Genomic DNA, 27,708 nt, shown 5'->3' on the forward strand with positions numbered 1-27,708 from the left:
AGACGAAGATGTCCGACTCGGGGTCGGATTGCTGGATCAAGGGGCAGCCGACTCGGGGTCGGGCTGCGGAGACGAAGATGTCCGACTCGGGGTCGGATTGCTGGATCAAGGGGCAGCCGACTCGGGGTCGGGCTGCGGAGCCGAAGATGTCCGACTCGGGGTCGGATTGCTGGATCAAGGGGCTGCCGACTCGGGGTCGGGCTGCGGAGCCGAAGATGTCCGACTCGGGGTCGGATTGCTGGATCAAGGGGCTGCCGTAGTCTTCCTAGGCGCGCGTGCCGGTCACGTGGGGCATGGTGGCTAAGTTCCCCATAACAGTAATCGAGTAAAATATGGAGAGAATAAAAAAAGGATAAATTATGGACGAGCAAAAAAGAGTTTATTTTCTTTTTTTATTTATTTTTTTATTTACATATATATACCCTTCTAAGTTTTGGATATTGCATGTAAACTCCATAAATTTATATTTTATATCGATGCCATTTTAAATACTTTAATATATAAATGCCTCATTAGCTACTGATGATAACCAATAGCTTAATCCAAGGTTACAATTATTTAACCGTAGTTAACCACATTTAACATATATCCTAAAAAAAAAATCTCAATAGATCTTTTCTTCTTTCTACATACCAACAAGCCCATGGTTGAAATTTGGATAGCCCCTTAGAAGATTAAAGGTTGGGTGGACCGATAGGCCTGATTTATACAAGATATTCCTGCAGAGAAATCCAACCAAGCCTGAAGAAGAATTTTTTGTCAATAGGGTTGTAACCAAGGCAATTGAGGATTGACCCAATTGCACGTATCGTAGGAGTACAATGGCCTTCAGAAATTATAACATATGTATGTTATCTTGAGCTGGTTCTCTGGAACTATGAAAAACTTAAAAACAAAATCTTTTTTTCAAGATGTTTGATGTAATTATCTTTTTCTAGGTCAGCCCCGATGCCTGGTCGACCAACTCCTAGTTTGACAAATTGGCTCCCAATTCTGGCCCGGTGCGTTGCAATGAGAGCGCTGACAAGAAGATAGCCTGCTAAATGGACAGGGCACAATAACACAAACGCCGTGTCTTTGCTCTTCTACGAGGGGACCACTGCAAGGCCCAGTTATAACTGTAGGGTGTGATTCTGGGTGTCGCTGAGTTGGTGCATTGCTATTTCTCGGAAAGAAACACACACGACGTCCAATGCACGGAGGAGGGCACGTTGGCCGAGGAAAGCACGCGGCGACGGCGAGCTGCTCCTCACGTGACCCGCTGTCTTCCGGACGCCAGTTTTTTTAAATTCTGTGCGGAATTTGGCTCTGCTGCGACGGTTGCTCCACGAAGCAACGTGTTTGGCCAACTGGATGACGGTAAAACAAAAACGGACGGCTGGGATGTATTCAGAAGATGACGTGGCCAATGCCGGCAGATATTTTCTCGGCTTATCGATTATCCGACGTCCGGAAATACAATTCTCCTGGATGCACCACGTGTACGGTGGAGGAGAAGGCCACACGGATGGACTTGTGCTCGAAAGCAACGTACACTGTACAGTCGAACATGGACCCACCAGACGGTGCATCTATGAACTTGGGATGCAAGTAATCGTAATCCTGCAGGCAAGGGTCAAAAAGCCTGGATAACTTTATCGCGTCGATAACAATATTTTTACCTCGTGGATTTCGTAATTTTCTTGCGGATAAGTTCTTGTATAGAGTTTTCTTTTGCAACTAGACCTTGGATGAAGCTTACAGAAAGAATTCAGACAAAAAACTGCCTATAAACTAAGGTTTATGCGTTCTTGATTGCGACGCTTCTCAATAATCATTGAACCATGGTTATTATTATTTTTTATTTTATTCGTTTAACTCTATTGACCGTTAAATGTAGTAACGGGTCATTAGCCTGCACTCACGAGGTCCACCAGCTTTTTTTTGTCTTCAGAGGACCACAAGTTCAACTTTCTTTATTATATTCATCCTATTTTGAACAGCATAAATGTTCCAATAAATTCTGCACCCCTGCAAGTAATCTTCTTCCCCTAAAAGTCACCACCCTCTATATTTCTTCAAAACCAACTTTAATAGCAACGTATTTGATAGAGGAGTGTATGGTAGAGCATGCTTCATCGAGAACCATCATTGCTCCTCCATCACGGTAGGTGGTAGCCACGTAGATGAATTGCATGGTGCATGAGAAGAATTGATGTACACCATAAAAACTTTGAGAGCTTCTTGTATTCTATTAGAGGGGGACTTATACTGTAGTAGAGTGATACTAATGTTGGGGCCCAATAATATCAATCCTCACCCTCTAGTTCAAAATTATCGGAGAATGGTGACTATGTTTCATTTCATTCATTTAAGATAATGCATGTCTATAAAAAAACTAACACCATTGTGGACTGAATGGCTGTTTATATAACCCACCGCAAAAAGGCTACACTGTAGGACTCTGCTTTTATTACTTTTCCCCAGCTTTTGGATCTGATATACTCCAACTATATAAGGAATCACATAAAATAATCAAAAAATCTATATATAATATATTAATTTATTTTTAACAAAGCAACCAACACAATAGTTTTCTTTGAAAATTTATGTAGAAGTTTATATAATCAATAATATTTTTTTCCAGGTAGATAGCTAGATATTACATACAGTGGGCATCGCACACAACAAGATTTGCAAGTTTAAGAAGGTATATCACTTGCAAAACTTCAGAAGGAAGGCATTCCGGTCATGAGTTACTTCCCACACAAATTAATACTATTAGTTTTATTTATTTGATCTTTATTTGTATTATATATACATTTTTAAGTTAATAATTTATTCATGGCAGTGTACAGTAGAGACCGTAACAAGCATTCGCCGATACATGCTCATTAAATTGGTCATGCGCCCACGGCCCACATGATCGACAGTATGAGAGACAAAAATATAAAAAACAAAGTTTCCGTGATCCTCTGCCGTTCAATCTATTCACAAACATTTTTTAAACGTCTCGTAGTGTGAAATGGCCCTTGACTTCTTTTGTCCGCTCTCAAGTGGCTTCTGTTCCTCTGCGTAAAAATGGTCCCGTTTTAGCTTCCCTCTTCTCTTCTCTGTTTTGTGTTTTCGCCCATCTCGTTTCGTTTTCGGGGGAGGTCATATCCCAAGAGGCGGACGTTTAGAGATACCTTTAGGGTTTCTAGAGCGCGCTCGTCACTCCCACTCGCCTCGTTCGTTTCTCGCTCTCGATCCCCATTCAAACACAATCGACACGATCGGTCTCCTGGGTCCGGCTGATGTGAGGTTCGCCCGTGGGATTCTCGGTGGCGGATGGCCGACGGTAGGCGATATGCTCTCAATCCCCAACTAGGCGAGTCTTTTTTTCCTCGCTCTCCTCCCCGTTTTCCCTTCCATTTCTTTGCCTTACCATCAAAATTTTTCCCATTTGTTGGCTCAATTGAATATCTTAGCGGTTCCTTCGGTGAGATGTTGCGTCGGTATTCTTGTGATTAGGTTTTGTATGCGAGCAGTTGTTTTTTCTCAAGATAATGCTGGAAGTTTTGTTTTTTCAGTTGTCCGGAATTAGGTCGTTGATGGAAAAAAAAGAATGTAGATTTTTTTGTGGATATGTTGGTAATTATTGAAAAGCATGTTTTGATTTAGTTTCTCAGTGGAAATTTTTGAATGCGGGTCGTGTTTTGGTTATGTGTCGGTGATTATTACGTACCTGCAGCTCAATTTATTTTCCGGCTGCCTGGAGATGAGATGTCTGTCCAAAGGACAAGCCTTAATAGTTTATTTGCAACCCTAACATGTAGAAGTTTATAATTTCGGTATATTAAATTCGTGCAAGAACTTACCATAGTAGCGAAAAACTTCTTTTGAGTCTTCCGGTTAAAGATATAAATTTGATTAACCTTTAATGTTTCTTGCCTTGCTTTTTTTTTTTTGACATGTCTGAATTGGATTTGATTGATTATTTGTAATCTGGTGGATGCCTATGTTTGTCTCAAGCTACAAACGGGATTTCCCGGTCATGGTGATAAGGCGATCATTACCTTGCGGTCGACTGCTTGAAAATTGCATGGCAAGCCTGATATACGACCTACAAATCTCAGGACCCTTGCCATGCTCATTTTCGCTAATAGATGGATGCTTTGATGCCAGCTTACCAAATGTTGTTTGCTCATCTTGATTTGCTTTCCTTTGTTTTTTGTTTCGCTCAAAAAATACTTTCATCTCACTCCTAGTCTCTTTATACACCATAAGCCATCTTTACATCTGACGCACTTTATTTTAACCCAACAATCTCATTGTTTACACCTTTAGTGGAACATATTCTGGCAGAGGGATCTTCATGTGCCACCTAATTGACCTAGTCTTCTCCAATAGCTACTTGTTGAATGCTGCCGAAGTTCACAATATACCGTTCAAATTATTCGGCTAACATCCAATAAGCACTTCCTTCATTGTAGTTATAGAGTCAAACATATAAATAACTCACTCATAACTATGTATCAAATATAAATAGCTCACTCATAACTATGTATTACTGCATTCTTGTTGAGATCATGAACTCTTCAGTTACCATATTTGATGAGTATAGCATTGACCTACCTTCCAAATTTTTACATAAGTCCCTTTTTCTTTTCATGTACCCATATATAAATATATATCATATTGTTTGTATTTATGTTCATTTACATATGTATTCATAATGGAAAAGCCACATGACTTTTACTATTAGACTTATTTTATTTAAGTTTGTATGGGAAGTGAAAAGTTGAATTCTTGTGGGGACAAAAATTATCACTTCTTGAACGACTCATTTATTTTGACTATTGCAGAGAATGTTTTAACAAAAAGCTTTGGAAAAATCTTGGAATTTTGAATATTGCAGACATTATTTCAATAAAAAAGCTTTAGAAAAATCTTGGAACACTTCCCACAATGCCTAGTGCAAGAACATGCTTCTTAACTCATGCCTTGCCTCATTCTTCAAAAACTTGTTTAGATTGATTAATACTTGTATCTCAACCTTGTCACTCGTAACCAAATTGAATGATTTGAATTATCTTTTCTCTGTCGAAGTTCTAACATGCAGGTCTAATATTTGCTTAACCTTTATAGTAGGATAATGTTAAAAACTTTATAAAGAACCTATCATTTCTGTTATTTTCTTTGAACTTTGACTTGTATGCTACACATGAACAAAAATTAGTATTTGGTCTGTCATCCATTCAGTTTAAGCTATCATGTTTCTATTTTAAAATATTTTGTCAGTACATTCATTAAGTTGTTAGTTGAATCGGATATACAAAATAAATAACAATTTAGTTACTCTTATTATCTAAGAGCAATTCGAGGCATATTATGATCGTTAACCAACAGTTACCACTTACAATCTCTTGACATTGCTTTGGATAAGAATCTGGAAATAAACTACTGGTCAAGATAAAGGTTCTATTTTGATCAGAGTGCAGCTAAGATGTATTTAATTGCTCTCTTCTTTATTGATAAGCCTTATAACAGCAAAATGTAGGTAATCATGTGAATAGTCAAGAGTCTAACTCTTTTAGCATATATGAATGTTGACCAGACATTACACAGATTCTGCTAGAGGCAAAAACTCGTTGGCTTCGTCCAAGTGAAATTTGTGAGATTCTTCGCAACTACCAGAGATTTATCTTGGCTACTGATCCACCTTACAAGCCTCCTGGTATGCATGTGTCTGACTGTTGATCTACTGTTTCTTCAATATATCAATATAAATCATGCTTTATAGGAAATGCAACTTTGTCCTTCTCTTTATGTTTTTGTATTTTGATCTGCTGCATGTGGTTTTGGCATATTATTTATGATTGACAGTTTTTGGCATGCATTGCAACCATAACCGGCAAGCCTTGCACCATGTATCTTTTCAGAAACCTGTATGCGCCAGTTGGAGCTTTCACAATTCACCTGTCATGACTTCTGTTCTGGATTGTTAGGTCACCTACTATCATAAGATAGCCTTAGTAAATAACTTACTGTAAGTTCGGGTGATGAAAACAATAAATATTCATACCTTAGATGATAAAACTCTGCAATAACTGCAATGATATTTTTTTTAGGTGCAAATTTTGAATTTTTTCAATGAGGTGTGAGGATTATGAGTACAGGAGTAAAAGTTCAATTATTTGCTCCCATCTGTTGTTCGATGTATCATATTTTGTTCATTTAAAGATGTTCTTTCTTTATAAATTATTAACATCAGATAAAGAATGGTACAAGTGGTTAGCAGTGGAGTATCAAAATATGTCTGCTTGTATGCGATCTTGTATTGGTTATTCATATTTGAAAGATTGTTGAGTATCAAATTTGTGCTTGATTTATATAAATCATAGTTATTCATCTAGATGGACATTATCCCATATTGTTTGCTGTCAAATGATGAAGATAAGTTAAAAGATGATCGTGCTTTTGCATTTAATGATTCAAATGAAGGAAACTATTGCATTGCAGAATAAATAAGGAAAAATATCATGCACTTATATGCAGTCTCATGTTTACTATTATAATCAAAGTATAACTTACGTGACTTAATAAGACATGACTTATGAACTGATGAATAGGGAAACTAAAAAAATTCTGTGATGGATTACACTTGGAATCAAATTTGACAGTGATTTGGTGGCTTTGCCTGTGAGTCAAAATCTTGAACCTGGAACTGCCTGATATAACCAAACTTTACAATTGAGTGCCCCCTCGCCCCCCTCCAAAAAAAGAAAAACAAACTTTACAATTGGGCATGACCAGATTTACTTCCAGAGTGCCTATTGGCCCAGGCTTAGGAGGAAAACCTGGCACTCATTTTCATTTTGGATTATTCCTGAAACCTAATGATTTTGTAAAAGCGATATTATAGAAAAGATAAATAAGTATTAAAGTTTATGTATATAAAAATCGAGAAAATAATTTCAGAAACATTCAGGAAGTTTTTCTATTAATTGTGCTAAAAATTTGGATTATGATCTGACTCTTAAATAAGTAAATGTGTAATGTCCGAGTCTCAAAGATGCTATCCTAATCCAGTACGATTTTGGTGGGGGTTGGGTTTTGTTGCAGCCTTAAGCCAATATGCATTATTGTTTATCTAATTTACAGTGTAATTCTTCGATGCCTTGTTTTGGTCTGTGTAGCAAGTTTGCAAGTGGTCCTGGTTAGGTTCTATCTGTGAGTGACATGAAAGCATTCCCCTTTTTTGCGGTAAATTTTGACATGGAAGCTACCCAACTGCTTTGAGTTTGGGTTGGGTGATGATGAATTTAGCCCTTGCGTTTAAGTATGCAGGTGATGATAAGTCTAACATAACAGCACTTGTTTCCTGATGCTATTTGGTGGTTGACTTGCAATTAATGCAGCCATCAAGTCATAAAGGGATTATTCCGAATGTAAAAGACTTGCCAGAATTGGAATAAGAAGATGAAAAATGTGGAGCTAGTGATCTTTCTGATTGATCTTTGGTCCATTCGAAATTATTTCATAGACTCTTATTAAATGCTCTGACTAGAGGGCTTTCATATTTCATCATCTTTATATTTTTCTTTGGTCTTCCACTTCACCCATATCATTCAGTTATTGTGTGATGGTCTGTTTTAAATACTCTGTTATGGAATACTATATCAGTTTTGGTGTGTTATAGGACTGGTTCACATGCTGCTTTATCAACATAACACTACTTCGACGATCATCATGAAATATAACTGATAAGTTTGATGTTGTTATTTATAGGCGGTTCTTTGTTCTTATTTGATCGAAAAGCACTTAGGTATTTCCGTAAAGATGGTCATAATTGGAGAAAGAAGAGAGATGGAAAAACGGTTCGAGAAGCTCATGAAAAACTAAAGGTATGGTATTCCTTCCTCTATGGTATATCCAAAGTGTTGGATGCCTATTTGCATTTCTTAGCTTGGTGCTTTCAGTTTATATCAGTCTCTTCCTTTAAAATTATGTGGCACAATGAATATCTGGCCACAGTTGTTATAATGAAAAGAATTAAGCTTAAAAATATGAAAATGTGGTTGTGCTGTTTGGTTTGGGTGCTACCATTCTGTTTCTAAAAATCTTTGTTTGTGTCTTCTGATTGAAGTTAAATAAGGTTATAATTCATTTGTGGAGCACTGCTCATCCCGTGTCTTTGCTCATTAAATAACAAATAACATGTTTCTATATATATCCTCAAAAGTCACTTAAATGATTTTCAGCTAGTTTTCTTTTACTTTGCTAATTTTTCCTTTTGTTTTATTGATGCACTTGAAAAAAATGTTATGACCTCAATTCCCTCTACTCAAGGATCATAATCAGTTAACTCTTTGTAGTTTGTAGATTGTATTAATTGCCCTTGTGTTTGGTTCCTCTGACAATGAAGATATCAATCTTGTGATTTTATGAACAGTAATTTTATCAGCTTGCTGGCATGAGTTTTAAAGGATTTGCTTTGTCTGCATTATTTGGTTATTATTTGGTTAGTTATCTATTGAGTGATCAATGTAGTAAGTACAAGTTAAAAAATCTAATATCTAATAATAGCTGTTCAGACTCAGTCTTACTGATTTGATGCTCGATAAGGTTGTTAGTGATGCGCGTCTTTGTCACAATGATGTTTGCAATTGTGGTTGATGTTATCTAGTTCATATTCATTGAGATTTAGGAGTTCAGCATCATGATCTAGTTGCATTTTTGCATATATCTTATTCTTCCTTGCAGTATTTATTTCTTTTCATTTTAATGGAGTCTTCACCTTCTTTCTTCTAGTCTGGAAGTGTAGATGTTCTTCATTGCTACTATGCCCATGGTGAGGACAATGAAAACTTCCAGAGACGAAGTTACTGGATGCTTGATGGGTGAGTTTTTCCCCCTCCCTTGTCTATAACTTTGAACTTTGTAGCCTGCTATTAGCTGTGGAACAATTATCTTTATTTAGATGTGCTCCATTATGACCCGGGTGTCATAAGATTCGAAACACAGAAACACCCTCTTGGCGTGTGCGGGTAAGGCTGCATCAATTGTCCCTCCCTAGGCCCTATAGTGGCAGGGCTGCAGGAGCCTCATGCACTAGGCTGCCTTCGTTTTTTTAACAAATAATCTGGTGCCCCCTTCATGGTGTAACTTTTATTTGCTGGTGTCACAAGTATGTGTAGATAAGTCGACATCTAGATAATTTAGAATACAGTTGATAGTAGGTGGGCATGAATTGTGCCCTGGTGCTTGGTGGGCTTCTAGATGCCCAACAATAAAATTGTCAAAAAATTTCAAAATTATAAGAATTCATTGGGTACAAGGGGGATAGAAGGAAAATCAGAGACTTAAGTGGAATAAAAGAGAGAAATTTTTAACATTTCGACTCTGTCAATTTGTAAAACATTTTCTAATGCATGTGGTGTACACCTTTCATGGTAATTGGTAGGTCAATTGTTGACTCTTGTTTCCCACTCTTTGATCTATTATGAATACAACATCCATAACCAGAAAACTTAATCCCCCTGACCCCCTCCCAGTGGTGACGTTGGGCCTGTCTACATGTCTGTTCTGGCTATTCTCTCTGAGAAGTGATGGTTTTTTGAGCATTTAATTTGATTTATTGGATTTTCTATTCACAACATCCAATAAAGATTTCTACTCTCCTTTTATCCTCAACCAAATCAGTTTGGATCATGGATCTCTGAATGGCAATTTATTCAATTATCAGCTAGTAGAGGCATGGATCCATTCCATGAAAGCAATAACGTTCCTCGCTGAATCCAGTCTAATTTTTAGTTACTAATTCCCGAAGCCCTTTTATTTGATTTTTTTTAAATGCACCCGTGTTGTGGATGGGGGTTCTGCTAGCATGTGCTTTTTTATTGATAAGAGTTAGTTATTACAACCAGAGGGAGTACTGCAAGTAGTCTAAAAGTAAAAGAAAAGCTCAAGTGGCTAAAAAAGAAACAAAGGACTCAAAACGTTTTACGTCTCTTTCAATGTTAAGATGCTTATCAATATATGAGGCACAATCCCTTAAGAATTCTGAAACGTTATTTTTTATATTTTTTAAATGTACCCTGTATTGTGGATTGGGTTTACGCTAGCACCTGCTTTTTCATTAATAAGAGATAGTTATTACAACCAGAGGGAGTTCTGCTGTACTCCAAAATTAAAAGAATTGCTCAAATGAGCTAAAAAGAAACAATGAACCCAAGACCTTTTAGGTCTTTTACATTGTTAAGATGCTAACCAATATGTGAGACAAGGTCCCTTGAGAATTCTGCCACTTTATATATATATATGTATATGTGTATATATATGTGTATATGTATATCTATATATATCTGTATATATGTATATATACGTATATGTGTGCGTATATATATGTATTTAAGTATATATATATGTATATACACATATATATGTATGTATATGTCATGCTCTGAATCCGTCACTTGGGTCGACCATGTGACACGACTGTATGAACCCTAAAGTGGTGCCCTAAAGATCATGCAAGGCCTAAGTTGAACAAATATCCAGTAACTCAACAATTGATAGCTAAATAATCCACTATATTCAAATAATCAAGCTGGTTCAATTACAAAATATTCAATTGTTCATTTGGTATTAGAAAATAAACTAGCTAAAGACTCCATCACTCAAACTTCATACCCGACCCATCTGAGACTAAGCACCTTGCAACTCTGAAAGAAAAAGAAAAGGGGTAGTGTGAGCTTTACGGCTCAGTAAAAATCCTCATACACACACCTACACCATCATAATAATATATATTTTGAAAATAACAAGAAATCATTATTGGAATAAACATGAATATCACAAAACCATGATCCGACTATCAACGATACTCAAAATAAACAATTTGCATATATGCAATCAAATATCAATAATAACCACTTAAAATGATGCATCATATAATATCCAATAAGTTTCAACAGTGATTCTCGTAGCTTATCATTAAATTTTTTTGTAACCCATTCTGAGTTCGAAACTCAATATCTTTTTGACTTTGGGCCAAACTCCGGTAACGTTTTTCGTCCATGACGGGGCAATCGATGAGTGTCACGTCTTCCGCCTGTAGCAGGGCAATCAATAAGGTGTTATATTTTCCGCCCGTGATGGGGCATTCGATAATAATGAGATTAGCCTAGAGTCCACGCAGGTTCATATCAATTCTTTTATTTTTAGCTTTAGACTAACCATAATCGCATTTTTCGCCCGTGACAGAGAATCTATATAAGATGGTTAGTCTAGAGCACCAAGTCCATTAGTCCAATTATGCAAATGTCTATTATACTAGAGTATGCATCTATCACACTATCAATCGTAGGCATACATGATCAGAACATAATTTAATATAGAAAACTAACATAGGAGAATCCTTGCATCTTATCTTGATCTTTAGCATGCATACATATATGCATATAAAATATCTATAAATTGGCAGACAAGTGTACAAGGATTCTTATCTCTACGCAAATAATCCCGACAAAAATAGTCACCTGCTCACACCGCGATCTACGAACTAAGGTGTGTAAAACCCTGTTCAACGTCCTCTGTCCCAGAAGATTGTTCTCCTAAAGAACTAATTTAACATCAAAAATTATCTGAGGTAGTCGACAACCCAGGACCTTCTACTGGTCCACTAAAAGGTCCACCATCATGTAGTAACCTAGGACTACCTACCGAGTCCTTTCCACCCAAAATTTTTCCGAATTAAACTAGAGAGAAAACACCAAGATATGGTATAATGCTTCCATGCTGCCTCTCTCGCCTTCCCAAATATACGAAAGTTGCCTAGGTGGCAGCAGTCGCCGGTGAACGGCAACCCTTGGTGGCATCCGGTGGTAGGACGACAGCGGCGAGCTGCGCCTGGTGGTGAACAAAAAAAAAAAGAGAGGCAAAAATAGGGAGATGGTCATGACTAGATCCGGCGGCTGCCGACTCTAAACAAGGTGTCTCAACTTCCTTGAAACTAGAGAGAGGATGAGAAGAAGAACTAAGGCTATTACCTCGACTCTGGCGAGGTCTCGCAGCTGAATCGCTGGTGAAATCCATAAGCAATCCCCATAGAAAAAATTTAAGGCTCTATTCAAAGATCCTCAAAGTTGGGTTGCTAGAGAGGGAGGTGAGGGTCTCTTTTATAGATGGAACCATGGTTTAGAAAAGGAAAGAAGAAGATGGGGGAGAAGTCTTTTTCCTCCGCCCAATGGATTTTTCTGTGTGAAGCACATGAGTTCCCAACTCAAGGTTGGGCTGGAGGGGCCAAAAACACTGATGGGCTGGACAAATGGCCCAAACCCGGGCCAAAAGGAGCTGGGCCTTACAGTGTATATATATATATATATATATAACAATGACAATAAAATATTATGAATATTTGGTATCAATAGATTTATATATATATATATATATATATATATATATATATATTACTTTTAAAAAGTTATCATGATACAACTATGCCTCTTCCTATTATATGTATTTAATAAAGTTATCAATTTTAAAATCAAAGAATTTTTTGTATTGATGCATACCAACCATACCATTTTTGTACTGGTAAAGTACAGATACAACTATGCCTCCTGGCACCGTACCATACTGATACATGGTATGTTGCCTCATTGTTTTCTCTACAATTCAGCATTATACCATATCAATAAGGTACCAATATGGGCACTAATTGCAATACTTCAACCCTTGTTTGAAGGAACTGATATCAGAGTTTAAAATTGAAGTTCTGGAATATCAATACTATCAAGGTTATTGTAAGTAACCATTTTAGGATGTCATAGCTTTAATACATAAACTGATTATTATCTTTATTCTACTCTATATGTTCATAATTTCATGAAGGTGGGCCATAAACTGTTATGACAGCTAAAATTGTTATAGTGCTTTGTCCTGCTATTTAAATCAATGATCTCATCTAGAGAATCACTGAAAATTACACATTAGGTGTTGCAAGCAAGTTTGATACTGTATTAACCCTGTTTGTATTGAATCTGATTCCAGGATCTGGATAAATTGATGCGATAGGACAGTAAAGAATAAGAAAAAAAGGAATTGATTATTTGCACATCCAACTTCCAATAATAACCATCTAGTAACTTGTATAAGATTTCCCACATTCCTTCTGCATCAAGAAAGTGGGATTAAACCTTCTCCATTACCTTTCCTGTTGGCCTACTGCCTCCCAATTCTTTGCGTCCCAACCCCTCTTGCCACTTTCCTCCCCCTTTGCTCTGCCCCTCTTTGACTGATGTTTGATTAGTCCACTAGTGTGTAATCCTTCTGGCTGCTTATGATCCCCATCCTCACCCTCTGTCCACTATGCTGTCTCTCCACTCATCCTGGGATTTTACCTATGCCTTCCCAGGTACAGCTCACATTCTACCCCTACCCCCTAGCCACCTAGCTTTCTTTGCTGCCCTCTTCTCTCCTGATCACTGTTTTGTCTGTTGTTATTACTAGTCCTTTGCACCTACCTTGAGTAATCCAAGTTTGTGCTTTGTTGCTGCTTCAGTCTTCTGTTTAGCAGCTCTCCTTGCAGCTCGTACCCTTGATGCCCTTCTCACACCGCTGCTTATTCTAAGGATCAGTACTTGGACCTGGTCCAAAATCATAAGTATTCTTTGAGTCAATAATAGGTCTGAAGCATTTATTCTTCACTTGATTTTTACTTGGATCCAGCCTAGCATCTCTCACACCTATGGCTCATTTGGCCGTATCTGGAGCACTGGGTTACACATGGGTCATTATATCCATTTCGTGTTAGAAGCTATTTCAAGGTTGCCATTGTTGATTATTTGCTGCACACTTGCGATTTGGAATACACCAAAGTTTTGGCAACTAAAATTGCTCTTGCAGAAATCCACTTTTGAATCATTTTTGCATGGTTGTAGCAGGCAAATAACTGTCAATTTGGAAGACCATTGGTGCTGTTATTGTTGTATCATTCTCTAATAGAATGAAATGTGAGTACCTTGTTTGGAAGCTCTCTGTTTTGGACTTTCATCTTTTAATAGTATTACTTTTCATTTGTTCCTTAGAAAATACTAGAACACTAATACAATTAACAAAACCCTTATCAAGTGAATGCATTGATCTACTTGTATGATCCTAATGAGTGTCTGGTGAGCATTGCACGGGATTGATGCTAGATCTGAAAGCTTTCCTGCTTGCATGCAATGCCCCTCTAACCCTACATTGTTTTTGATTGACCTTATGGTGACATGGTTGCGGTGCCCTTATTATTATTCCAAACCTCATATGTTCGTGATGCTCTCTTTGAATTACCTTTTGTTTCTGATCAATAAGAATTTAACTAAAGCTCCAACTTTCTTCTTGGGCATCTTTTTCCTCCCTCAAAAAGTAAAAAGAATCTTGATATCTAGTAAAGTTCAGGAGTGGGCCAATGAGAAGTTATTCACCTATTCTCTAGTTCCAACTCCTCTGACGTTCTTGATGATCTCTTTACAAATCTGTTTTATTCCAGATTCATCTTGATTGCTTCCCACTTGCAGCTGTACAAACTTTTTAAAACCTCTGATTGGTGAGACCTCTAACGCTGGTTTAGCAAGGAACTTGGGGCATCTGATAAATAGTGGCCATTGGGTGTGATACAGTGTCAAGAACGACTCACCATCATCGAATGGGCAAGGCGATGCAGTCTATCACTAAGATGTCTACTATGTTGTTCCGGATGGGTGATAATAATAATGTCATGTGGAATCATTCATCCTATAAGTGAATTGCATGTGCCTGCAGCCTATGCAGAAAGTCTATTTCGGGTGGATGCCCACTCTAGGATAAGATGTTGCAGAATGATTCTAGGTTGTCAAGTATTGTTCCAGTGTTGTTTACTTGCTCGTACATGCTGTCTAAAGCCCAAATGAGGCATGCTGCTTGCTTTTTAAGCCCTCTAAAGCTTTCGATCTGTGATATCATGTCCTTATTTGCATCTTTTCAGCTCGATGAGTCCACTTAGGATGCATTGAGTCAGTTTTTTATCCGGTGCATTAGTAAATTATCCTGCAAGTGTTAAAGTTTTATAGACATGCAAGTTGTATTCAGCAAGATGATTAAGGGAGTTCTTTCATGTTTATATTAACCATATATATAAATTTAACTCTTGTTTTGCAATAACAACTATATTATTTTGTTATTCTCTATTATCCCTTCATGCGCATTTGCATAAGAAAATTCACTAGTATTATTAGATTTTTAGATCCAGATCTGTATTGTAATTTTTAGGGTTTGAAGTTTAATTCTCATATTGTCATATTGTTGTTCTTCCAGGAAGTTGGAGCACATTGTTCTTGTGCACTATCGAGATGTGAATGAGGTGATGCTTTAATCTTTTTATTATAATATGTTATTTTCCAACCCTCACTAATTTCATGTATGAGCTACCTGAGAATCTAATACTAACCAACTGCAACTTACATCTTTGGATGCATTATCTAAGCCATGTTACTCAGTCATCTGAGATGGATGTCAATGTCCAGGTGACCAAAGGATTCTGACATGGTCATGTTTAAGAATTTAATTTGGTGACATCTGTATTTTGTATCTTCCATGTAGATGCATCTAGATGTATGCATGTAATGGATAATTAGTTTAACCAATTGATCCAAAATTTTATAAAATCGATAAGATCCTTGCTAAATGTTAGACTTGACAAGTTTTTGTACAGCTGTCAAAAGTAGACATTTAATGTTACTGGCATACTGACTTGATAATTTGAGGTGTAAAGGGGTGTCTTTGTCCCGAGTATTAGACTTCTGATCCATCAAGAAACCGGAATTTGAAGTGTATGGCTAACACTGTGTCTCAGTAATCTTTGAAGCATGCACCTCAGTTGCCTGGTAAACTTTGAGGTACCATGTAGGACCACCTTGTTTCTGCTTATCTATTTTAAATCTTGCATTCCAGAAACACCACTAACATTTCTACAAATGCAAAAGTGTATTTCATTGCATTTGCGGTGATGAAAGTGTCATGTTTCTTGGCATCCAACTGCATTGCAAGTGTCACAAGTTACTACCAATTGAAGTGGATGACGATGTGTTAAGTTAAATAAACATTTTAATAAGAACATAATCATGAGAACTTTCAAAAACATTTCTAGTCATTAATCTTACTGATCTAATTTCATTTTGTTCTCTTCTTTTCCCTTATATGAATATAGGAATTTTCATTATTTTCTTTGATATTATGCATTGTGCTTGTAGAGGGTCAAAAGCCACTCTTTTTGGTTCACATGCATATTTTGTGAAATGGCATGCCAAGGTCTGCTGTGCCGGTATCCGGCACCGTACCAGTTGTTCGGTGGTACGAGTCAATACGGGCTTTGCAGGGCTCATATCGAGAGAGAAAACCTGTCGGAGCCAGAGAAGAGAAAGAGCGAGCGCTCGGGGGAGAGGGAGGAGCGGCGGCGGATGCCGGCGGAGGGTTGCCGCGGGGGGGTGGGGGGGGGGGGGGAGGGAGGCTGAGGCCGTGACCGCGGCGAACCGTTTTCTACGCCGGAACCGCACCGGTAAGCTACCGGTATGGCTCGGAACGGGTGGAACCATCCGGTTCGGGACGGTTCCGCATTCCTTGTGACATGCAACTCCTGAATCTGTGATTTTACCAAGTCATGCCAACTCTTAATTGCATGTTTGTGTATATCTTCTTCATCTTTTTTTTTGTTCTACTGTATTTTTTGGGAGCTGGGTTGTGAAAATGGGGCCCAGACCTTCTCCTTCACTATAGAGTATTAACTGACTTACTTTCCTCCAGGGAAGCAGGCCTGCTGTTCCCCATTTGTCAAATATAGATTCAACCAGAGTGCACAGCATGCAAGGAACTCAAGCAAATTCAGCTCTTTATTCTTCACACTTGAATTCATCTACTTTCACCTCTCAAGCATCTTATGCGTCAAGCTCTGGTGCTGCTGACTGGAATGGACATTCTCCATCTTCTGAATTTGAGGATGCAGATTCTGGGGAGGAATTTGGTGGAGGTCCACTTACTGATTCTGTATCTTGTTCAGGATTGCAGATGGCTGGAACTGATGTGTCAGAGGAAAACACTGTAGGATGCAGTGGTTCCTCACATCTCTATCCAAGAGGTTTTGTAAATACTGCAGACTCAAGTATTGATCCTTTGTATGCAAATCAAGCGTCCTTGCAAAACTTTTTAATAAGTAAAGACCAGCAAAAAATTCATGGAGCCTTGCAAGGAGCTGGTAGGCATTTAATTTATAAGAACATGCCTAAGTCACTTTTACCATTGTCATCATTTTTTTAATGTTGCTAATAACAGAAAGCAGAAAACTAAGAAACATATTTTGTCAATGACTATGATATTGAAGGGCACATCCATCTCAGAACTAGTAGGAAATTTTAGTACCCTACTACCTTCAATTTGTCCATGTCCTCAGTTTCTTAAAAACATTTTTTGCAGGTTCATTTAGTGGAGCCCATTTTAACCGTCATGGTAACTCTGTCGGGTGGCCTGATTTTCTTAGTATCAGCAGAAAAAATGGTGACATGCAAGAGCAGAATATTTCCTTTGAACATCCAAATTGCCCTGATAACATGCAAAGAAGAATGGCTGATTCTGTGTCAAAAGACCATAGGATGGTTAATCATGCCCCAGATCATGGGTATAATATCATATCAAATGCACATCCACAAATTTTTACTGGAGTTGGCAAGAGAAATGATCAGGTATATTCTTATGGTTCACTTATTCATCCTGTTCAGAATTCATAAAACATTGTCCATTGGTGGAATGCAAGATCTTTTGAGTTCAATAAATAATTTCATTATAGTCTTGTCTTTATTTACAGTAATGCAGAATCCTAGTGACATTTATAGAAGTATGAAAAATCTGACATTTGACATGATTTCTTAAGTGGGGATGGAGGATGGATGGATCCCCTGTTCTTTGATTAGTTGGTGGGAAATATACCTCATATTCTAATTCTGTGCCATTCCACTGCTTGAGTTTGAGAATGCATATGGGGAAAGTTTTGACCCCACATGAACATTGCTATAAATACTTTGCTGGACTCGATAGGATGAGAGAGCAAGATTTCTTGACATTTGCTGAAAATGGAGGGAGGGAAATAATTAAATCTATTAAAGAAGTGCAGCAAAGCAAGGCCATTTTGGAAGGATAAAAGGATCTATCAAGTATCGTGCATTTTTAGAATAGTTGTTGCCCATAGGCTTTGGATGGCTGGTAGAGGGGCTCTGCATTTTGTTGTCATTGTCTGCTAGTAACCATCCTGGTAGCATTTTTTTTTTTTAATGGCATTCCTTTGACCTTTTGTAGCAAGCTGTTTGTGTTGTTTAGTCCTTTTTTTTATCTGCTTGTTAACCTTGAGAGGAAAGTGGAGATGATGATACTCCTTTTATAAATGTTAAAAGGGCTTATGGCATACTATTAAGCTGCCTTTGTACTTGCTTGCTGGTTTGAAAGTCCATCAGTTCTGTAATTGCCTATAAATTTCCATCTTAGCCTTTGTTGGTTGATTGTTATCCAGTATATGTGGATCTGAAATGCTGGGGAAGTTTTTGTGTTATTTTTGAATCATAATGGTGCCCTTGAAGAATCAGCCAATAAATGTATTTTGCTTGGAATCTGTAATTTTAATGTTATTAAATGATTCATGCCCCTTGCAATTCTTGATCACATTTCATTATCTTCTATAAGCGAACATAATGAATTTCTAACTTTCTACCATAAATGTAGACAAAACCTAGTTCTGGAACCCCATATTATCCGGCGCTACACCATACTGGAGGACTATTCTTTCACCTACTTTTGAGATTTTATTAACTTCTTTAAGTACATTACCAATAACTGTGCTATCATGAGACGATCCATATAGATTTGAACTAAAAAATTTTTAATCACCTTTTCTACCTATGTTATGTTGCAACTCAATTGACAAAAATCCAATCAACTGCCATTAAGTTAGTCCAAATTGTCAACCCTCCCATAGGCTTACTATTATTTTCTAAGTTACCGTTTCCCAATTGCCTAGCTTCTGTTCATACTCAAACTTTGTGTCCACCGAATTGAGGCAAGGATTCATGTCTATATCGTGCCATATTTAATATCTGTGTCAGGTGTCATATTGGCAGCATGGTGTATGGGTGCATATCGCCATCTTGTCGATGTCTGTGTGTTGTTTCTGCTTGTATTAATGCATGTCCAAGCTATACAAACCAGCACAAAGCACTATACAGTGATGGAGGCCGCTAACCCAGCTTCCTATTATAAATGTTACCCAACATTCCAAATAGCCTTGCTTTTGTTTGTCTTGATTTGAAGTCATAGTTAATTATTCTTTTTAATGATTCTTTGCTTATTTTATAGAGATTTGGATGTCCAATCCAAGCAAAGTGCATGATATTGATACAAAATCATATTACTACATCAGATCAAAGGTTAAAAGCAGAGACAGCTCATATTATTACAAGTTCCATAATACCGACAATGTGTTACTATTTTGTGAATAGTTGTATGCCACCTCATAGTTTTTATCATGTGGTTTGATCTTGTTTGTGTTGCTAATTGGAAGATAGTTATGCATTGTTAGCTTTTACAATGAACTATTTGAAAATATATCGCACATAGGTAAAAAGAGCATAGAGTCACTTACCATGTTGACTTCTGGCCAACATGGGCATGACACTAGAAATGCTTTTACCCTTCAAAGGTCAAGCCCTAGTACTTTGGAAATTTGTTTTTGAATCATCTCTGACCGCTAACTACGTTTCTCCCGTCAGACCTTTTAACATGTATCCATGGCTTCTCAATGGGACCATTTTAAACTGTAAATTAAGGAGCAAGTTTTCATAAGGGGATAATGCCAAACATATACTCTTACGTAATGTTCACATCCTTCAGTTTGTATGGTTCATATTGTTTAGTTTGTTTTGCTGTCTGAAGCAAACTACCGTTATTCCAGTTGTAGATGTAGCAGAAGTCCTTTCCCTTGAGATGTCTGTATCAGTTCAGTTTACAACTCTATTTTAGATGGTGATTTCTGCTGCTTCTCCACTTTAGTAGAAGGAACGGTGAGGTGGATATTTAATCATCCAGATAGATACAAAATTCTGTTCTACAGATGCTAATCAATTCTTCTGATATGTCCAAGTAAGCAAGTTTATATGGACATGTGCACAATCCTGTTTGTTAGATTGACTTGCTGAAATGTCTGGTTGTTTATCAAATATAGGTTTTTTCTTTTTCCTTTTTTTCCCTGGTCAATTTTCAAAGCTATGGAAGGGCTAACAGATACTGCCTTTGGTTACAGTTTTGGGCGGCATATAATATTCTTATTTTTGTTCCTCTTTTCATCATTTCCTTTTCAGATCTACCATTTCAGTTCATACACTTTCAAATCAGTATACATGCGACTGGCAGTTTGAAGTCATAAGACATTCTGCAGTATCCCAAACTCCTGGTTGTGTCCAGTTATACTATCATATAATGGTGGTTCCTATAAAGTTCCATGTATGCTTATTTTTGGATGCTGTGCAAGTTGATATACTGATGCCTATATACTGATGTTTGATTCCATGTTTTATGAATTGTTTGGGTCGTTCTGTTGATTTGAGAATCTGCTTTATATCATGCAGATGAAAGAGGAGGATGCTGAAAATGTAAACAGCTTTGACCACAAGCGCTTTGTGAATGAATTGACTCATATGTATCAAATGCCCCACGATCACCGTTCCCACATAGCATCACAATTTAAGAATAACAGTGGCTCTCTAATGAACATCTCTGTTCCTGACCAGCCTCTGGAATATGAAGCTGAAGTTTCCAATGCTTCAGAGAAGCCTTTGGAAAGTGATGCACATAACAATGAGCATGGGGATTTGAAAAAATTAGACAGCTTTGGGAGATGGATGAACAAAGAGATTGGTAAAGACTGCGACGACTCATTGATGGCTTCAGATTCTTGCAATTACTGGAATGCACTTGATTCTCAGAATGATGATAAGGAGGTCTCGAGCCTTTCTCGTCATATGCGGTTGGATGTTGATTCATTGGGTCCTTCTCTTTCACAAGAACAGCTATTCAGTATTGTTGACTTCTCACCTGATTGGACCTATTCTGGTGTTGAAACAAAGGTATCTTTTCTGTGATACTTGTGTTCTTATTATGCACGTGTAAGCAGTGAAAACTCAAGCCCCGAAATATCTATCAAGTGTTAACATTGTTTATTTCAGGTTCTAATTTCCGGTACCTTCCTAGGCAGTTTAGAGCCCAGAAGCATCAAGTGGTGTTGTATGTTTGGTGAACTTGAGGTTTCTGCTGAAGTTTTAACGACAAATGTCCTTCGGTGTCAAGCTCCAGCACACACCCCTGGACGGGTACCCTTCTATATAACTCGCAGTGACAGGTTAGCCTGTAGTGAGATTCGAGAATTTGAATATCGTGAAAACCTACCTCGTGTTTCATTAGTGTTGAAAAGTGAACCAGAAGATGAAATTTATCTTCAATTACGTTTTGCAAAATTGTTATCGCTAGGATTAGATAGGGAAAAATTGTTCTGCTCAGTTGAAGATTGTCCTAAGTGCAGTCTCAAGCAAAAGTTGTTTTCCATACTAAATGAAGAAAATGAATGGAAGAAAATTGAGAGGGACTCAAAGGCCTTTCAAGGATTCCATAAAAATCCTAGAGATGCATTGATCCAGAAGTTATTGAAAGGTAAGCTATATGAGTGGCTCATTTGCAAAGCTCACGAGGAAGGCAAAGGCCCTAATATTTTGGATGAGGAAGGCCAAGGAGCTATCCACTTGGCAGCTGCTCTTGGCTATGATTGGGCAATAACTCCTATAGTAACTGCTGGTGTCAGTCCAAGTTTTCGAGATGCCCGTGGCAGGACTGGGCTCCATTGGGCTGCTTATTATGGCAGGTTTGTCTAAAATTTTCTAAAGTCATTAGTTGTTAGGTTTTCGGCTATGAATTCAGCACTTCCATACTTTCTCTTCAAGTTTCATATAGACGTTAATTTTATGCCTATGATCTTTGCTTCTTTAACTATTACTTAAATGTTGACTGGACAGAGAGGAGACAGTTGTTGCACTAATTAGGCTGGGAGCTGCTCCTGGTGCGGTTGAGGACCCAACGTCAAAGTTTCCTCAAGGACAAACAGCTGCTGATTTAGCATCAAGTAGAGGGCATAAAGGAATTGCTGGGTACTTGGCTGAAGCAGATTTGACCAGTCATCTTTCTTCATTAGCACTAAAAGAAGGTGTTATGGAAAGTGTTTCTGCAACTCTTGCTGCACAAAAGGCCATTGAAACTGTACAAGATCAAAATTTAGATTCTTTGGCTGGAGATCAAGGAGAGCAGCTATCACTTAGAGGATCTCTTGCTGCTGTGAGGAATTCAGCTCAAGCTGCTGCACGTATTCAAGCTGCCTTCAGAGTTCACTCATTCCGCCAAAGACAACTGACAGAGAGCAAGGATGAAGAGGCCGAGATCTTGGATGACATGATGGTGCTGTCCTCTCTGAACAATAAGTTCCATAGAATAAGTCACTTCAATGAAGCTCTGCATACTGCTGCTACTAAAATTCAGCAGAAATATCGTGGATGGAAGGGGCGTAAAGAATTTTTAAAGATCCGTGACCGGATTGTGAAAATCCAGGTACATTCTAAGTTTGAGCAATATTTGCATTAGATTTTCTGTAAGTTATTTCTTGTTGAAGTTTCTCGCTAAAATTTGTTCTGTCCTTGTTGCGTATGTTGCATAAGTGAGAATGACCAACCAGTCTAACCAGATGCTCTAACCCTAGCCTGCTCATCTGGAAACATAGTTAAGGACAGCTTTACAGTAGAAAGTCATTGTACCTGAAAATGCAAGCACATCACTGTCATCTATGAACTTGCACTTTGTCAATATCCGAATGATGTATGTGTCCAATTGTTCCTAAAGGGAAACTCAATATTGATGGTGCTGGAAAGAAACAAGCTATAAAATGTTTCTCTGTAGACTGTAAGGTTTAAAATAATAAACGGATTTTGTGAAACCTCGAGGAAATGTAACACGATGTAGTGATTTTTACAAATCACAGATGGTTGGATGAGCCAGCAATTCATATCCATTCTTAAAATTTCCCATTGTTCAGTAGCATACAGATTCCAGTATTTTTTTTTGATGGAGAATATGGTACAGTGTTTCCTTCTATCCACATCTTAACATCTTCATACATTTGAAATAATAAGTGCTTTTCATGTTGCACTTTTACAATATCTTCACATAGCGTCTGAAGTAACTGATTACGTTAACTTAATAGAAAAGATTGAACGTACTCTGTTAAGTTGAAAATATAATTTCACATCATTGCTATTCTTATCTTACATTTCTGACCTCTATCCAACTCATATGTTTGGTTAGCGTGGGAGAGTCTCATACTGAAGTATACTCCAACATGCTAATTTTACTTGAGCCTTCAAATTATATGTACATGACAAGAGTAAGAGCAAGCTGGAAGGATACCAATCAATTGAATTGAAGTGTTCATGCATCATCTTAGTAAATCTATAAATGGAGAAGTTGCTTATCACTTTACTTCATATATTGTGTTATTAAGACCATGTGCAATCACCTGGAGGTTAAGAATTATTACCTAGTTTCTAGTATTTTCATCTCTGATTATGCATTTTTCAGGCATCTTTGTGTAGCCATGGCTTCATGGTTTAATTATTATATTCTATATCGTGTTTATTGTTTTAGTAGTACAAGCCGTTCCAACATATTCCTTAGTTTATAATGCCTCCATTTTGGATCCTGCATTTTGCAGACGTCTTCAATTGGCAGTGGCTCAATGATTTGCATGTCAGCCATGCAGTTGTATTGGCTACATTGTCAATTATCATTTAAATTTAACCTCACTGTAGTGTGAGGTTTTGGTGCTTTTGTGGCTCAACTTGCCATTTTGGCCATTATGTAAGCATAGTTCATCATGGGCTTCCTGTTGCCATCAACCATTTATAAATTCATAATCTGCAGCTCTGGTACTCACAGGTCCATTGTATTCCAAGTAACTGGGAATGTCTTCATCATCAAGGCAAGCAAGCAATCTCTAGGTGTTAGGGACCCCTTGCCTCCTACTGGCTTAGGCAGTCCGTTAGGGAAAACAGAAGGAAAAGGAGAAAAAAAACTTCAAATACAACATAGTCATTCTCTCCCGGTCCTTCAAAATCAAATACATAACTTGCCAAACAAGCCTTTGTAGCATATCGGAAGCTCTTATTTATCAATATTAAGGCATTATGTCATCAGATCATCAATCCATATCAAATTATAGTGCCTTATTGCATTCTTCTTTCTTATAATTTGTTATTTTGGTTTCTATATAGAAGCATGGGGCAGGAACAGGAGCATGAAAACAAGATTCAGTAATTGGACTATAAAATTTATGCTGTTCAGTTGATCTGGCTCTTAAGATCTTTTTTTCTTCCTCCGTTGGACAATCTACCCATCGGTTTTCACTTTTGACTAATTGCTATTATGAAATCATCATATTCACTTTCATGTCATGGCATATGTTGCTGGTAGTTTCTTGGTTTTTGTATCAGATTTTCAAGAGTGATTCCTTCCACCAGGTAGCAACAACCAAGAATTTGGAACAATGCTTATTTCAATGTTAACGCCAAGCATCTACCATGTTAAGACGTGGAAGTTGGACCTTGAAGCCTTGCCTTTCATTTTCCTTCAAATAATGTTTCTTATGGGTTTTAGGAATCGGAATGTAAAAAAAGAAACCAAAGTAGCTGCATGTGTAGCAGAGCAGGCATTTTTGTTTTTGCTTTTCGTGTTTCCCAGGGGGATTGGGTTGAAGGAGTCCCAATTAAAACAAGGATTCTAGGAACCAAAGCAGCAATAATCAAAGTCATTTTTAATAGATAGAAAAATCATGTCCATCGTTTATGCCTTATCCCTCTTTATGTGCATTGCATGTGCCCTATGCTAGTCTTATATTTTTAACGAGAAAGCACAGCAGTCCAGCACGAGAGAGCATGATTCCTTTTCATTGTGGTCACTTTCCCAGTGATCTAAAAAGGAAAAAGGAAATGTATTATCAAACCACACTCTCTCTCTCCCCCCTCTCTCTCTAAGCTCGATTAGATAGATGTGTAGAACCTGATGCACTCTAGTGTATATAAATATGAAAGGCTTAGATTCCAGCATGAGGCTTCTGTGCGTTCTCACTTTGCCATCCCAGCAATTCTTATTTGTTTATCGATTCTGACTCCTGAGAGAAGTGAAAGTACAGAAGCAGATAGCATAACACCTGGAATCCAGCCTTGCACATGCATCCCATGTAATTACATATTCTGCTATGGTTGCTTCACCTTTCACTGCTATATTTATCTGTTGTTGTTTGATAGATTGATTTGCTGATTCATTATTTAGAAGAATGTGGGTGCATGATGGTGAGCTGTTTTAAATATTCGGATATATAGTTGGTTGATTGGTGTTATTTCAGGCACATGTAAGGGGACACCAGGTTCGTAAGCAATATAAAAAAGTACTTTGGTCTGTTAGTATTGTTGAAAAGGTCATATTGCGCTGGAGGCGCAAAGGAGCTGGATTACGAGGCTTTCGAGCTGAGAATGCAAGTGCTGCTGCTGAGCAAGTGGTTGGGAAGACAGATGAGTATGATTTTCTTCGACTTGGGCGGAAACAGAAGGTGGCTGGTGTAGAGAAAGCTTTGGCAAGAGTCCAGTCCATGGCTCGTCAACCAGAAGCCCGTGATCAGTACATGAGATTGGTCGCACGCTCCCATAAATCGAAGGTGATTCTATGCTTATAGTTGTAGTCTTAGTAACTGAGATGCACTTAAAGTGAGTCCATGTTCCAGTGGCCTTTTTATGTTACTATAGATAGCTGCACTCTGTTTTGTCTTGCAGTCTTAAGGAGCTAAACAAACAGAGCATTTTGAGTTAGCATTTTTTCAATGTTTTATTTTTCAGATCTTGTATTCATTGGGGCACATTTGCTTGCTTGCAAGCCCCGCACCCTCTCCCTCTCTCTCCTGCATGTATGTCCTGAGCATATCTATCATGGATATCATTTTCCTGATGGTCCCTGCTCCATTCAATTACGTCATCATCTGCAAACTTCATTTAGCCATCGTCGAAATCAGTAGATCATGGTCCATGCTCTTTCCCATAACATCAACATGACAACATCACAAAATTTGTAGTTATGTATCCATCATTGAAATATCAACATTCATCAGAAAAAGGGACAGTTGGGGGTGGGGGACCTTCACCGGCATTCTCAAATGTATATAATGGATTTATCAGGTGTTGTCTAGAGCCCAGTTTTAATTTTAAAATATGATACTTGAAACAAGCGCCCAACATATATCCTGTGTCTAATGAATGTTCCAAACCTGTGCATATCAGGTATGTTTGGAAGTATCCTTGAATCTTAGATTTTGCATATTCCGAGATTATTTTCAGGATAACTAAACTATAATAACATTTTTTTAGCATGATCTTTCTGTCAGTTTGATTTTATCTTCATTTGGCATGCAACAGCCCTTATGTTTATGAGCTTGCTAAGATATACCTTGCAGCAGAATTTGCTGTTCTCAAAGTGATATGCCAAAAATTAATCAGATGCAAGTTAAAATTATCACAACTTAGTGAATTATTGATCTCTTATTGCATAACTAGGCTGATTTTCTTTGTCTGCCTGCAATGAGTTTCATTCGTCTAGTCTTGGGCGGGTAATTATAATACCTCTGTGGCCAATTGAATCTTTTTGTTTTCTCTTCACTGCCTGATGCAATTTCATGTTGATTTTCCTCTTAAGGTGTGTATGTATTATTTATTCTGTGCGAATAGTTGGTGCTGTTAAGCTTCTTTGTTCATTGTCAGAATTGAGTCCCATCTTTCTGTTTTCACATGGCGTTAGCTTTTTTTGTCTCTCCTTCTTTTGTTATATTTCACGGGAGTGAATGATTTATTCTTAAATCAAAAAAATTATTTTACAGTTGGAAGATGAAGGCGGCTCCTCTGCTCAGGTTCAAAATTCAGAAGAGGAAAAGGTAGAGGAGGATCGACTTGCACTGATGATAAACTAAGCATTAACAATCCTAGGCTCAATTTGTGACAGTTGCCAACCCATGCGGTTCCTATGAGTTTTTCTGACATGCAACGAGCAAGATGTAAAGGCTTTTTTTTGTCAAATGTGGAAAAAGAAAAAAGAAAAAAAGGGAGAAAAGGGGGATGCTGTACATGTACGATAGATACACTAGCCATTCTCTGTAAACGGCACTGCAACCATGAAAGGAATGGGTGGGTCTGCCCTCTAGATTGCGAGCTTCATGTCCAAGATCTGAAAATGATGCGGGCCTGCAACCACAGCATCCCAACCATAAAAGGACCAGTGTTCTAACAGTGGAAAGTAGCATTTTCAGATTTACAACGTTGAAATCTATGGTTCATTTGTTGGCAACTAATTCTTAAGGGTAATTTCTTTTGCCTGTTTGTTTGGTTTGTATGAATCATTTCCTATTTTATAGGGTTAGTTGAGGGAATGCATGTTTGTATCTCAATTATGAGAATGGAGACCTCTGTACAAATTATATAATCATTTATATTCATGCAAAAAAAAATGCAGTCAACCATTACAGAGACCTGCTGATCTTGCTAGACATAATGGGGA

At 37.8% G+C, this 27,708-nt stretch overlaps 1 protein-coding gene across 2 annotated transcripts; it reads left to right on the plus strand.

The window, feature by feature from the left end:
• Positions 1 to 2,959: 2,959 nt before the first annotated feature.
• LOC103701044 (calmodulin-binding transcription activator 2-like) lies at positions 2,960 to 27,679 on the plus strand. 2 transcript variants are annotated; one of them, XM_026802205.3, is made up of 12 exons: positions 2,960 to 3,349; positions 5,579 to 5,698; positions 7,753 to 7,868; positions 8,776 to 8,864; positions 15,304 to 15,349; positions 16,789 to 17,236; positions 17,455 to 17,720; positions 20,649 to 21,146; positions 21,246 to 21,934; positions 22,086 to 22,671; positions 25,517 to 25,825; positions 27,035 to 27,679. In XM_026802205.3, exons 1-12 carry the CDS (start codon positions 3,310 to 3,312, stop codon positions 27,122 to 27,124), a joined length of 3,297 nt encoding a protein of 1,098 aa, XP_026658006.3. In that variant the 5' UTR covers positions 2,960 to 3,309; the 3' UTR covers positions 27,125 to 27,679. The 2 variants fall into 2 exon arrangements, with proteins under 2 accessions (XP_026658006.3, XP_038980339.2); XM_039124411.2 differs by having other exon boundaries at positions 2,964 to 3,319.
• Positions 27,680 to 27,708: the final 29 nt, after the last annotated feature.

This window comes from Phoenix dactylifera, chromosome 8 (genome assembly GCF_051530095.1).
Source record: "Phoenix dactylifera cultivar Ajwa chromosome 8, Ajwa_hap1_PhDact_Kaust_v1.1, whole genome shotgun sequence".
In the NCBI taxonomy this organism is placed as follows: Eukaryota; Viridiplantae; Streptophyta; class Magnoliopsida; order Arecales; family Arecaceae; genus Phoenix; species Phoenix dactylifera.